Consider the following 13,229-nt stretch of genomic DNA (forward strand, 5'->3'; position numbering starts at 1 on the left):
GTCAGATTGATTCAGACCGGGAGCTACATACCGGCAGCTACAAGCAAATGCAAGACTGGCTGCGTGGTTATAACGATGTTGCATCAAGAAAAATTCAGACTTGTTGAGTACCATTGTTTTATTTTTTTTCCCACACAAATGTGACACAATTACATATCAAATGTTTTATTGGCACAAAATGACAAAGGCTCATTGGACATCATCAAGCATTTAATTGTTTATATAGTGTAATTTTTTTAGAATGTATAGAATTTACATTACTTGATAAACATTTCAAAATTATACATATTCTTCCATAAAATTCTATTTATCTATGTTAAAAATAATCTAGTATACATTTGTATACAAAACTTTAATTTTTCAAATTTCATAGATATCGCTATCTATAGTTTTTCTTTTGTCAACAGTAATATTTCCTTTGTTTCATTATTTCTTAGGTACATGTATTCTGTATAAAGTATCATGGATGATTACAAGGAATGTGTGGGCTTTAGAGGATGTGAGAAATTTTAAATTACGTTTCTCCTTGAATTGGTTAATCCGTCTTACTTCATTTGAATTTTAATCTCGGTTTCCTAATTACTGTTTATTCTAAAATAAACTGTACCACACACTTTACTGTTTCGGTGTAAAAAAAAACCCAGTTGTAACTTATCAGCAACACTAAAAACCAAAAAGAACTGGGTGTCCTACGATCGACAACTCCCTTATCTATTCTTAGTGTTGATAAACAAAGAAAGATAACTTCTGTTCAGGTCATACTATGTATAATCATAAATTGAGCATTTAGATTTATTTGACATTATGTTATTGTAAAACTTGTAAAATGAATCTTTTTCATATTTTACAATTATACATGAAATTAAATCGGTCCTTCTTTTTTTTTTTAAATTACAGACATCCTATATTCTACTATTAAGTTAAAGATACTTTTCAAATTCATTTACCACATAAACATGTAATAAATAGGTAAATGCGCAGTGAAGCATATCATAGAATCGAAATTAATTCCAATACAATGACATGCCATCAAGCAACTCAATCTAACAACGAAAAAAAAACCCCGAATTAGCTTCCTACTGAAGCAGATTCCGAAGAACCACAAAATAAAAGGAAAGAAAACATGACTCCAATTGTATTGATATTGAGAAGTTGATTCTTTAAGAAAATGAGCACAAAAATAAATTCATTTTAAAGACGATTTAGTAAGATTCTGAGTTGAGCGGAGATGGTCGTCCTTGTCTTAGATCAAACTTTCTGAGGCAAATTGAAAAGACGTAGCAAGCAACGGTCGTGAATGGAAACCAGAACCAAAACGGAACAGCTTTGTCCGAATGTAACATCTGCGAGCATGTGATAAACAAAAAAGACAGTGATTTCAAAGACTGGTCGTCCCAAATCAAGGTAACAGATGTTAGCGCGTTGATGTTTCGCAATGACGTTCTACAAACGCCACAGCTAGATCATAAGATGGTTTTAATATATATATATATATATATAGAATAGACAATTTTAAGCAGAGGTTCTATGCCTGGGTGTTTAGGCATGATAAAAACGTTTAATCGTAAAGTGTTGTAGTAGACATACTATTATAAAAGGTTATTGTTTGAAAGATTCCTCCTTACTATTTTTTCTTCATAAGCAAACTGAATGGTAGATTCCTTTTACGAAATAAAAATTATTTGGGTCAAAAGATACATGTACTTGCCATGATGATAATGTAAAAAAAAAAATCCAATGTGGTCTCAAATCTTAAATGCCATAAATAAACACATTTGGATTTAACATTGTGTTAATCTTCTCGTTTGTAAGGGACATGTATGGCCTATGGAAAGGGTAAAAAAAAGTTAAAGCAAAATAAACTATCAATTTTTAAAAACATGCTAAAAATATGAATCAGACCAGCTGAAATCAAAATCAACGACAATCAATCAACAAACGATCGAAAATATTCGGACGCCTATACGAAACAAAATGTGTGAATATTATTATACTTTCATGTTAAATACTGAAATCTGATTTGTTTAGACTCAGTTGATAATCCGTTCTGTTACATGCGCGTAAATGATGCGCGTACGGTTCGCCGTAGAATTCAAGTCATTCCTAAAGAAAAGGAGTCAATTTTTTTTTAAATTGACATTCAGTATAATAAAATGAATAGTGTCTGTTTGGGAGGATAACAGTTGAAATCGACACCCCTCGAAAACCATTGTCAACCGACGCGAAGCGGCGAACCCTCCCAATCAGGCACTATTTATATATTGTTATACTTTCATGTTAAATACTGAAATCTGATTGGTGAAGACGCAGTTAATAATATTTACTATTACCCTCAGCGTTAGCAACGCACTTGGCAACGGGTAACATTAAAAAATAGTACATGCGCGAAAATTATGCGCGTACGGTTCGCTGTAGAATTCACGTTATTCCTATATAAAAGCAGTAAAATTTTCTTAAAAATTTTTAAAAAGACATTCAGTATAACAAAATAAATAGTGCCTGTTTGGGAGGATAACAGTTGAAATTGACACCCCTCGAAAACCATTGTCAACCTCCGCTTCGCGTCGGTTGACGATGGTTTTCGAGGGGTGTCAATTTCAACTGTTACCCTCCCAAACAGGCACTATTTATATAGTGTTACCCGTTGCCAAGTGCGTTGCTAACGCTGAGGGTAATAGAACGGACTAAACCAATCAGATTTCAGTATCTAACAAGAAAGTATAATAACAGGTTTTGACTGCGGGTTTGGAACACACTTTGAAACTTTACTATTGCTACCAAATCAAACCCACATTGGAGAGGAGAAAAGAACCTGTTAGGGAAGACCTTGTCATCTCCGGTAATGTACACTGCCAAATAGCTCACCTCAACTTAAAGCTATACACGCTATAATTTGCGTCAATTTTGAATAAAGGGGAAAATGTTTGTGTTTGATTACTAATAAAAGTTACCTTTATGCTGTTAATTATAATGCTCAATTCGATCACGTAACAAATATATCAAATATTAAACAATAAAAAATATTTATTTTCCTGCCAGGAAAGTAATGCCTCCTCGTGAATATCAATCTATCACGTGATAGCGACAGCTAAATTTAGCCTATCGTACCAAAACTGGTGAAGGGTCAACATCTTCATAATTGTGATAGTTTCACAAAGAAAGGATATTTTCAGTAAAGCATAAATTTGTCCGATATACGAGTGCAAACAAAAGAAAAAAATACAAGCCTGTGAGTAGATATGAATACTTCCTTTAAAAAAATGACGTAGACCTGTGTTTTTCCCCTGTGTGCTATTTATAGATCCTATAAGTGTTAATGCAGAATTAAGGGTATCGTGAATGACAAACGTATTTTACTCATTATACATGTATGTATTTCAAATTAACAACTGTTAAGCATATTAAAAATCAAGTTGGATATTTAATTAGGCAAACAATAACGACCACCTAGTTCTCCGCGGACATGCGCAATGAGGTCGGTTTGCTCTTCCTTCATCAATATTCATAAAAAGGTATATTTTCCTGGCAGGAAAATAAACAATTAAAAATCTATATCTTTGTAACGAGATGGAATTCACCCTTGTAATTTACAGATTAAGGATAACTTTTATCAGTATACAAACATATGCATTTTCACTGTCATTCAAAATTGACGTAAATTATAGCGTGTATAGCTTTAACGTTATTCATCATTTTTTCCTCATATCTCAATAATCATAAGATGGGTGTTAGTTAAGTTGGGTTCTTATTTGCATAAACTTTGAACAATACAAATAGCATATGGAGCTACCACCATTAACTGTCCTTTGATTTGGATTGCAGAGGGCCAACTAGTTGTGTCCGAGATATGCATGGCCACATTTCATGTTATTTTTCCACAATGGTGGGCCAACATGGGTAGGATGGGCACCTATTATAACAGTCCGACTCTGAGAGCGAAAAAGTTAGCTCTAAAGGGCCATTAAACTTGATCTTTATTCGCCTGATGCACACATAAAAACTAGTGTAATGACTGCAGTCGTACCTCGCTTTGATTCGAAAATAAAGAAAATTTCCTCCCAGTCCGATTCCAGTATTTTGATTAATTTTCTTATTGCATTTTACTAAATCATTGTTTTTATATATTGTTCCAGAAAAAAAGGCAACAAACTTTTCTGGCAAATCCATCACTCGGACAATGTGTAGCGGTTTTGAGATGTTTCACCGGAAGTAGAATTTTTTCGTTTATTTTAAAACAATGTGTGGATGACCTATTGTATTTCCATTACTAGAATGTTACTTGCATGCTCAATTAAAATCAAATTATGGTGTACTTCCTGTGGCTACCGAAAGTTACGTCGGATAAAACAAAATAATGTAAACTTGTGTACATATATGGGTATTTCATCCCACAAAGTTTGGTTGTTGACGTCATTGCCGTGTTTGAGTTTTGTGGAGACAGTGTATTTGTCTCGGGACAGGGAACGGACACACAGAAGTGCTCATTAAATATAAAAGTAATAATTTCTGGTATTTTTTTCTATTATGCCTTATTTTTTTTATCAAACTAACAAAGATTGTCAAAGAAAAACAGTTAAACTTATAAAAATGTTCATTTTTTACCCCTTCCGGTGAGGACCGGAGGTGACGGCCGACAAAATGAAACTCGTTTAACATATTTACTTTGAAATACCTATCATTCATTTAGTTTCATGTCTTGATCACTTACAGTTTTTTTTTTAGATCTCGCGGGTATACAAGATTTGTTTTAAAACGGCTACCTGAGACAGTGATATCTAACTGGAAGTAGAATGTTTTTGTTTATTTAACATTGCATAGATGACATTTGTGAGAAATATAACTAATTTATTCATTCTATGCAAAATAAATTTAATACGTAAAAAATAAATTTGAAGTACTTTCGATGAAGACCGAAAGTTACAACGAACATAAAAAAAAGTATGGATGTTCAAGTCTTTATTGTTTTTGAGATCTCGATGCCACACACTTTTCGTGCTGGACAGGAAACGGATGACAGGAAATGTATTTTGAAAAAATCAAAAATAAAAAGCCTCGAGATATTATCATTCTCTATCAATCCCCAAACTTTCAGGAAAATATCTGCATAGGTAGCCATCTCTGAGAAATTCTGCCGACAATAATGGGGGAAATAATAAGAAAGAAAAAACATTATAAACACGAAAAGGTTTTCCGTTAGAAACGGAAATCGTTAATTAAAATTTTCTTAAGGTTTTAGAGTTCAAGATACGGTGTATATATGTGACAGTAGCATCATTTGATTTGAAAAAGACACATAGTTTCAAATAAATCAACGAGTATTCGACTATCGCTTGAATAAAGGCTCCGAAATTCGACTAGACTTTGTGAGTAGTGATTAGCGGAATTGACCATTCAAAAAATGAAGAAATATATAAACATATATTTGAATTTATGCAAAACAGAGAATGAAAAGGGTATTCAGGAAATAATACATTGACAATTTCGATCTTTAATTTTTAGAAGTTTGCTTTCCCGTGGGGAACGCCCAATTGCTGCTTCGTTTCTTACTATTTCAAAAGCCTCACTATCGGATATTTCCGGATGCTTTTTCTTGTAATCGTCCTTATCTAGCTTCAGTATTTCAGTTGCTTGATCGTAATACTTGTGTCTATAATACTCTTTACCGTATGTTGTATTCTGTTTAATCAGTTTAGTTAACACTTCATCAAACTTTTGCAGACATTCAGGTGGTATTTTTTTCTCATCTTTACCAAATATAACTCGTCTTGCCTCGCATTTAACATTCAGTTTCGCAACTATCGGAGCCTTTGCAATCATCTCGTTCAAGCGAGATTCGTCATTTTGTAACTTGGTGATCACAAGGATCATATACTTAAACGAACTTTCACCCAACATTGTGTCAAGATTTTTAAGCATTTTTAGGTCTTCTTTTGCGATCCTCTCAGTCGCCGACAAAACCAGGACAATGGCGTGGAAACCCGGAGACGTACAAAATAAACATCGACGAATTTCCCTTTCTACGTCAATTTCATCTTGGGTATCCTCAGGGGAGTTAACGCCAGGTGTATCAAACACTCGATATCTAATTCCATTCCTGACAGCCGTACCGTAATCACATCTCCGTGTCACAGACGACCAACACTGTTCACTCTGAAATTGTTCAGTTCCTAAAATTCCATTTCCACTGTGACTTTTGCCTGCTCCAAGTTTTCCAATTAGAATAATCCGTCTTTCATCTACATTTCGATTAGGTTCAGCAGACACATGTGGCACCTCTCTCTGTAGGACAGCTACTTGTGCTTGACAAATGTCTGTTTTATATATATATATATATATATATATATATATATATATATATATATATATATATATAATTGTACATGAATGTACATATGTAATATCTTCCATATTTTAAACAGAAAAATATATTTTAATAGATTCCATTTAGATTCATATGAACAACTAATGTTGTGTATAAATGTACAAACCTGACTTTCCTGCGCCAGCTTTTTGCGAATCTGTAAACATGATTTGCAAAAGACTACGATTTAAAAAATATTTCCTCAACAAGTATCTTGCCTAGTCATAATATCCATGAAATGTGGGAACATAAGATTTACTTTATTTAGTGAAAGACAAAGTACTTCTAAAATAATTTTATATAGACATATACACACCAGAAGAAATTTTATATAGACATATACACACCAGAAGAATTTTCCTTGTCAGCTTCTTGTGTAGCCTTATTGCCCATCAAATCTGTGAACATCAAGTCATCATTATATTGTAAAAGAATTATTTGCTTCTGTAAAAATGACAAAAAACATTAAAAAAACCCAACCTTATTAGATCTTTGTACATTAGATATCTCTGTGTAGATATCTCCCCTCTGTTCTTTTAATTAAGCACTGAATGCTTATTCGTGGATACCGTCGGTCAGTGTCGACAAATTGAATACTGCACGTTAGCACGGTATTTAATTTGTCTGCGCGGCCTGGTGTGTTATAGAACCGACGGTATCGAAAAATAAGAATTCGATGCTTATATTTATATATATTTTGATGTTTATCTGTGTGAAACATTTTGTATCACTGCTTGAAAGCCATTATATATACGCTCTTTGCCAGGGATCTGAATGCTACTATTGGTATAGCTGATGGAACAGCCATACAGCTTGTTATTTAATGCACTTTCGCTGCTAAAAGCCTAGTGCCAGAAACTTTGCTGGAAAACTCTTTTTTTTACTTTTAGATAAAAAAGATATATTGATAAAAATGTATCGATCAATTTAAAAAGTACAAATCAAAATGGTAATCCGAGTTTCATTCAATCATTATGTTATTTTTTTCAGCAATCATCGCATCCTTCGTAATCCCGATGAATCATTAAAGCAGTTTATCGTTTATATTTACAATTTTCTTTTAGCAAATTAATGAATTGATCGTAAAGAATGAGCGAAAATGATAAATTGTTGTTTATGTAAATCAGAGTTTAGATAATTGAAGCAGCCAAGTCGTCTTAAATGGGAGTTTGAGTCTGAAATCATCATGGTTTTTTCGTGCAGTTCGGGATTTTTCTTAGGTTGTTGAAGGTTCGACCGGGCACAAACGTATTTATGATTATCAAGATCTCACTCAAGAAGTGGTAAAAGCAGAAATCTGGGACGGAGTATAGCAAAAAGAATGATTTAGATCCAAAATTACGTGATTAAGGTAAGAATGTCAAATGAAAATACATGTAGTATCTATATGCAACTTTGTAAGTCAATCGAATATTTATTATTTATCGGCCTCCCTTAACTGCATGAAACAGGTAAAATGCAGCATTGTAATTTTCACTTTTTAAAATTCACTTTTAATGTCTTCTTTACCTCTAGAGCGGCTGAGCTCATAGCAAAGAACCCCCCCCCCAAAAAAAAAAAGAAAAAAAACCCCAAAAAAACCCAAAAAAAACCAAACAAACAAAAAGAAAACAAAAGAAAGAAAGAAAAAACCTATAACCCTTAATGTTAAAAATAAATTATACAAAAACCCCGTCTTTTACCCGTAAATTTCAAATGTTTTCAAATGTCTTCCATCTCGCTTGGTTATACACTACAATAAAGTTCTTTTGAAATTAAAAAAAAACAAACAAATTTGGGAAGAAATTTTGTTGCTTAGAAAGTAATAAGAAATAATATAATAAAGATATTTTTCATACAATGTCATGTTAAAGTAGCTTTATCCATCCTTTAAATGAAAGGTATTTATTTCCCTTTAGGTCAAGACTGCTTCTAAGCAGGTGCCAGACAACTTAAGTTTAGTACGTTTAGTACAAAGTCTGATTACCCCCCCCCCCCCATTCTTTTCCCTACACTCATCAGGGTGGTTTTAATTAATCAGACTGTCTAGCACACAGACAAACATAAACAAACCTGTATCCCCTTAATCTGCCCTCTTTATTCCCCATATACAGAATCTCATTTTTTTTCTAACTTTTGGCTGTCATGCATTTGATTTTTCTTCTGATTATAACTTGGTCTGCCGTCAAAGTTCATTAATTTCAATAAATCTTTTTGTCTTGAAATGAAATTGCTGCCGATAAAATGCATTCGTTTTACAAAGATAATAAAAATGAAACTTACCCTGTCCTAAAACAGAGTCAAAGACCCCCCCCCCCCCAAAAAAAAAAGAAAAGAAAAAATTAACAAAATACAAAAAACAAAACCATAAACCTCAACCCCCAAACCTAACGTTAATCATCTGAAACATTCAGCTTACCTTTTACAAAATTGTTTAAATTACAACTGAAATTCAAATAAAGTGTCTGATTCTTCTATAAAAATCATGACATTATGGAGAGGAGGATGAAGATCAGTATCAAAGCTGGCAAAAGTCCAAAACACAACAAAACACACATCGTTAAACCTTATTTACGGGCCGCCGGAAGGCGGTCCGTTATTTGATACACATTTAAAATATTGTTACTGCGTTTCTGCGGGATAGTTCTTTTTTAGTAGAATTAATTTTATGCTTATTTTTATGAATTAAAAGTAAATTTGCATGTAGAAATATGTTTTATGCCTTTTAGAAAATATCACAAATTTTTTGTTTTACTCGTAAATGAAAAGTATGTCATACTTAGTAGATTGTCGTATTTGGCGCGTTTTTATCGAGACTATATAATATATTCGGAAAATTTCGTAGTCTCGTTCAACCAGGCGGTCGGCTGTCTCCGTAAATCTCCGACGAGCAGAGAGCCTCTCTGCTCGTCGGAGATTTACGGAGACAGCCGAGCGTCTTGTTGAACGAGACTAAAAATTTCGGAGTTCGTCATTCTTTTCAAAACGGTATGCGGGACATACTAAAGACCTGCAAAACTAAAGACCTGAATGTCATTAAATTTAATATAAATGATATATTTGAATTTCTATGTGCCGTGTCAAATAAAATGACTTTGCGTGTGTATTTATTATATTTCCATGTAAAATGTGGTAGAAAATATCATGAAATGACATTATATCAATTATTTACGCAAGAATATGACAGAAATGAAAATTTGAATTGACTGGAAAATTTGAACTAATCCATTTTTATTTTATTATGAGGTCTCTTGAAATCATATATTAAACTAATGCATTAAGTTTTTATTCAATACAATGCAACAACAAAAATACCAAAATGGTTTGAAATACATAATCTCCAAGATAAATTTCAAATGATGTGTTGAACTTTGTATTAGAGTAATGTACAAATCAATGTGTTTTCCATTACTTCATACTATGGCAATGATCATAAAATTTTCGTTAGAAATGCTTATAGTAACGAGATCGATTCCTTATGATAATAGTAAAATGTTAAACTTCAAAACAAGTTGCTGAAAGTATATTAAAATTCACCATAAAAATTAGTACAACCAACTCTTATTTTCTTCTTTGTGGTGTGTTTTTCTGTAAACAACCAATGATTCATACAACAATTATATTTTTTGCGGCCCATTTGACGCTTGCGTCAATATGATTTCTTGTGTTTGTGTGTGTGTGTGTGTGTGTGTGTGTGTGTGTGTGTGTGAGAGAGAGAGAGAGAGAGAAAGAGAGAGAGAGAGACTCGCAGCAAAGTTTGGATAAATTAGTAACGAAGTTACAATGAATGAGAGACTAGGTGTTATTGTAGTTACATGTACAATATCCTTTTTTCGGCCGGATGAATGGAATTACAGTTAAATCTGTCATTTTCTTCATATATGTGCATATGTAGATCAGCAAGGAATGAGGTCGCGGAAAGTCTTGTGCTGTGATTACAGGCATACTATATTCCAAAGTGATATGAGGCATCATTTGGTTCACCCTTACGCTGTACAGTCAGGACCTGGCATTCGGTAAATACAATCGTCTTGTCCAATCTTGTCTTACCTTCCTATCCTTTTGTTTTAGAGCATACAAGGATTTATAAATTTTGTTTCTATGTCGGCATGTAAAAGGATACCACAAAATAGCCATTACTATGTATCTAAGTAACCAATAAAATCCCTGTCAGCTTTTATAGAGCTATGAAAAAGTTCGTTTTTTTAATCTAAGAAGTAAATTAAAAAATGCTCGGTAGATGTAAATATAGTTTAATGTTCACATGATTACTTTCTTGGGGCAAAAAGATTTTCTCAGTTATATTGCCATAAGTATACCTGTTTGGTTAAATGATTTTAACAATTACACCAAAATTACATCCACTGCAACAAAATGATCAAATTGTTTAACGAAACTTTCTAGCAGATTTTATTAATTTAGATAGATTAAATACCTTAAACACTTACTGAGAGACAGGAGTCGGCTGGCTCACGCGATCCTATGTTACTATGGGTAATCGCCGTCTGTTTCGTTGCCTCACACTTACACACACATTCCTAAGTTACATGTGTGATATATCTTGTACATCACTGCTGAACGTCGCGTTGTTTTCCTAACTGATGCAGTACAAAACTTTGTGTATGTACTTTTATCATAGAATGTGCAAGTATGTGCATTTAATCCTCATAACATTTAAGACTAAGTCTAGATCTTTTGAAACTGTGAGGATCCATTTCAATTGAAAGATACATGTAATCCCGATATGGTAGATATTGTATTGGATAAAAAACCCAGGCACTACATATGTCATACTAGTATAATTAATAAAGATTCAATCAGAATATAGAGAGTAGATTATACATTGTCCAAATTATGATCTAGGTGTTCATTACAATCATTGTTAATGCAAAATGTTACTGCCTTGTCTGTTCAGATTATTAATAATCATGATTATTAAATGATGCTTATATCACTGTTGGGTACAATTACAATTCATCATTGTTGTTCCTTTTCCTTTTAGATGGCTCTCTACACCTTGAAATGGTTTCACAAATTAACAAAAACTAACTTTATTATGATATATAGCATGAAGGATACGAAGTATAAAAGTCAAATAGGCGGAAAAAGGTCAATTTTGGATTTACAAAATTATAGTTTCAAAACTTCAATTCAGTAAACAAAAGCCCTCAATAGATTCGAACTCATGAAGTGCGATTCACAGGCCCAAAGCAGGATGACAGGATATATTTGTTATAAAATGATCAAATGAATTTATCTAAATTCATTAATAGCATGCGTCCGTCTTAGAATAATGAAATCATATTTAAGTTTATATTTCGTTTTTAACGGCATTTTTGCAATGTTGAAAACCAGACCTAAATGTTGTCAACATGACTAGATATATGAAAAAGAAGTTTATAGAAAACTTTGCAATTTTCAAATATCAACGAGTAACTAGCCATAATTTGAAAATGAATAACGGCGATTTACCTATGCATGGGGGATTTCTGCATGTGCGCGGGAATAGTAATGTAGAAAAGCAGCATGAAGAACGAAGTATTAATACGACAGGTATGTTTACATTTGTTTGAATTCAAACAGGTTCGTGCCTGTAAAAAGAAAAATATCAGATATTGTCATCTGCATTTTATGAGGATGGTTGCGTATCGGTGTCGAAGACAATCGGTGAAACCATTTTTTTCATACATTGACAACATGTATTGTCATAATAGAGCGTCAAAATTATCCCGTCTGGGGCCCGCTCGACTCAAAACATATACAATTTATAGATTTTAAGTATTCGATTGATAGCTATATAAGTTTTATCATATTCAGACAATGAATATTGTACCATACACATAACCTTCTCTTCCTTTATGATTAAATATCTTCTTAAAAAAGAAAACACACAACTGCATGACCCACCTGTTTATCGCAAGAAACCGACAAGCCCATAGTTAAACACGAACTTTCTATCACGTGTCCACCGCTCAAAGGGGTCTTCAATTTAAATTCTCATTTTACAACGTTTTCTGTCAAACTGTTTCTTTCTTTCTTTTCTCTTCGAACGCGTTATTACACTGTCAATGGACCCACCAAGTTTCCGCGACGACCCCTTGTGTACGTTCTAAAATTAGCTTTTTACATCACGTGCTAAAGAATATATATTTATATAATAGTGCATTTACTTGATATGCAGATTTTATCTGCACAAGACTGTTTCAAATCAATGTAAGAGTAGCTTCCCTGTTGCCCTTAATTGATTATATCACAGAAGAGTTAATAAATGTACATGTAAATACACCAATTAAATGCATATAAGACACATGAAACTTTCCCAACAATATGTGAATATTAACGATATTTGTAGTAAAATGTTCGAGGAATTTTTTGGGATCAAACATTTGTACAGAATATGATCGTAAATGAGATTAATCGGTCCAAAACTAGCACATTTTTTGTGCGCAGTAAATTGCAGTTTATTTACTATGGGAGGCACTGTAGCTCCCAGGTCGTCCATCCGATTTTTTCTGACCGGAAGCTACAGACCTGCAGCTATGTCCGAGGTATGCCCACATTTCATATTATTTTTCCACAATGGTGGGCCAACATGGGTAGGATGGGCACTGATTGTAACAGTCCGATTATGAGAGCGAAAAATGTTAGCTCTAAAGGGCCATTAAACTTGATCTTTATTTGCCTGATGCACACTTAAAAACTAGTGTACTGACAGCAGTCCGTGAACCCGTATCTCGCTATGCTTTGAAAATGTCCGATTCCAGTATTTCGATTAATTTTCTTATTGCATTTTACTAATTCATTGTTTTTACATATTGTTCCAGAAAAAAACCATAGAAACTTTTCTGCCAAATCCATCAGACAATGTGTAGCAGTTTTTGAGATGTTT

At 33.2% G+C, this 13,229-nt stretch overlaps 2 protein-coding genes across 3 annotated transcripts in view; one reads left to right on the plus strand and one right to left on the minus strand.

Annotated features, from left to right (window-relative positions):
* Positions 1-5,411: 5,411 nt before the first annotated feature.
* On the minus strand, positions 5,412-11,057 carry LOC128176591 (GTPase IMAP family member 4-like). Of its 2 annotated transcripts, XM_052843024.1 has the most exons (4): positions 10,789-11,057; positions 6,709-6,759; positions 6,489-6,518; positions 5,412-6,311 (listed from the first exon to the last, which is right to left on the minus strand). In XM_052843024.1, exons 2-4 carry the CDS (start codon positions 6,752-6,754, stop codon positions 5,458-5,460), a joined length of 930 nt encoding a protein of 309 aa, XP_052698984.1. In that variant the 5' UTR covers positions 6,755-6,759; positions 10,789-11,057; the 3' UTR covers positions 5,412-5,457. The 2 variants fall into 2 exon arrangements, with proteins under 2 accessions (XP_052698984.1, XP_052698983.1); XM_052843023.1 differs by lacking the exon at positions 10,789-11,057 and having other exon boundaries at positions 6,709-6,769.
* Positions 10,068-13,229, plus strand: part of LOC128176594 (uncharacterized) — a 37,445-nt gene continuing 34,283 nt past the window's right edge. Inside the window, exon 1 of the mRNA XM_052843027.1 lies at positions 10,068-10,356. The gene's annotated coding sequence lies outside the window, so the exon portion shown is untranslated. The remainder of the gene's footprint in view (positions 10,357-13,229) is intronic.

Source organism: Crassostrea angulata, chromosome 3 (genome assembly GCF_025612915.1).
Source record: "Crassostrea angulata isolate pt1a10 chromosome 3, ASM2561291v2, whole genome shotgun sequence".
Taxonomy (NCBI): Eukaryota; Metazoa; Mollusca; class Bivalvia; order Ostreida; family Ostreidae; genus Magallana; species Magallana angulata.

Bases quoted from the DNA above. Each gene is read 5' to 3' on its own strand.
- LOC128176591 (XM_052843023.1), bottom strand. From the start codon at position 6,769: ATGTTCACAGATTTGATGGGCAATAAGGCTACACAAGAAGCTGACAAG. The intron at 6,519-6,708 runs GTGTGTATATGT...TCATGTTTACAG, and splicing joins TGACAAGGAAAATTCTTCTG to ATTCGCAAAAAGCTGGCGCA. The intron at 6,312-6,488 runs GTTTGTACATTT...TATATAAAACAG, and splicing joins AGCTGGCGCAGGAAAGTCAG to ACATTTGTCAAGCACAAGTA.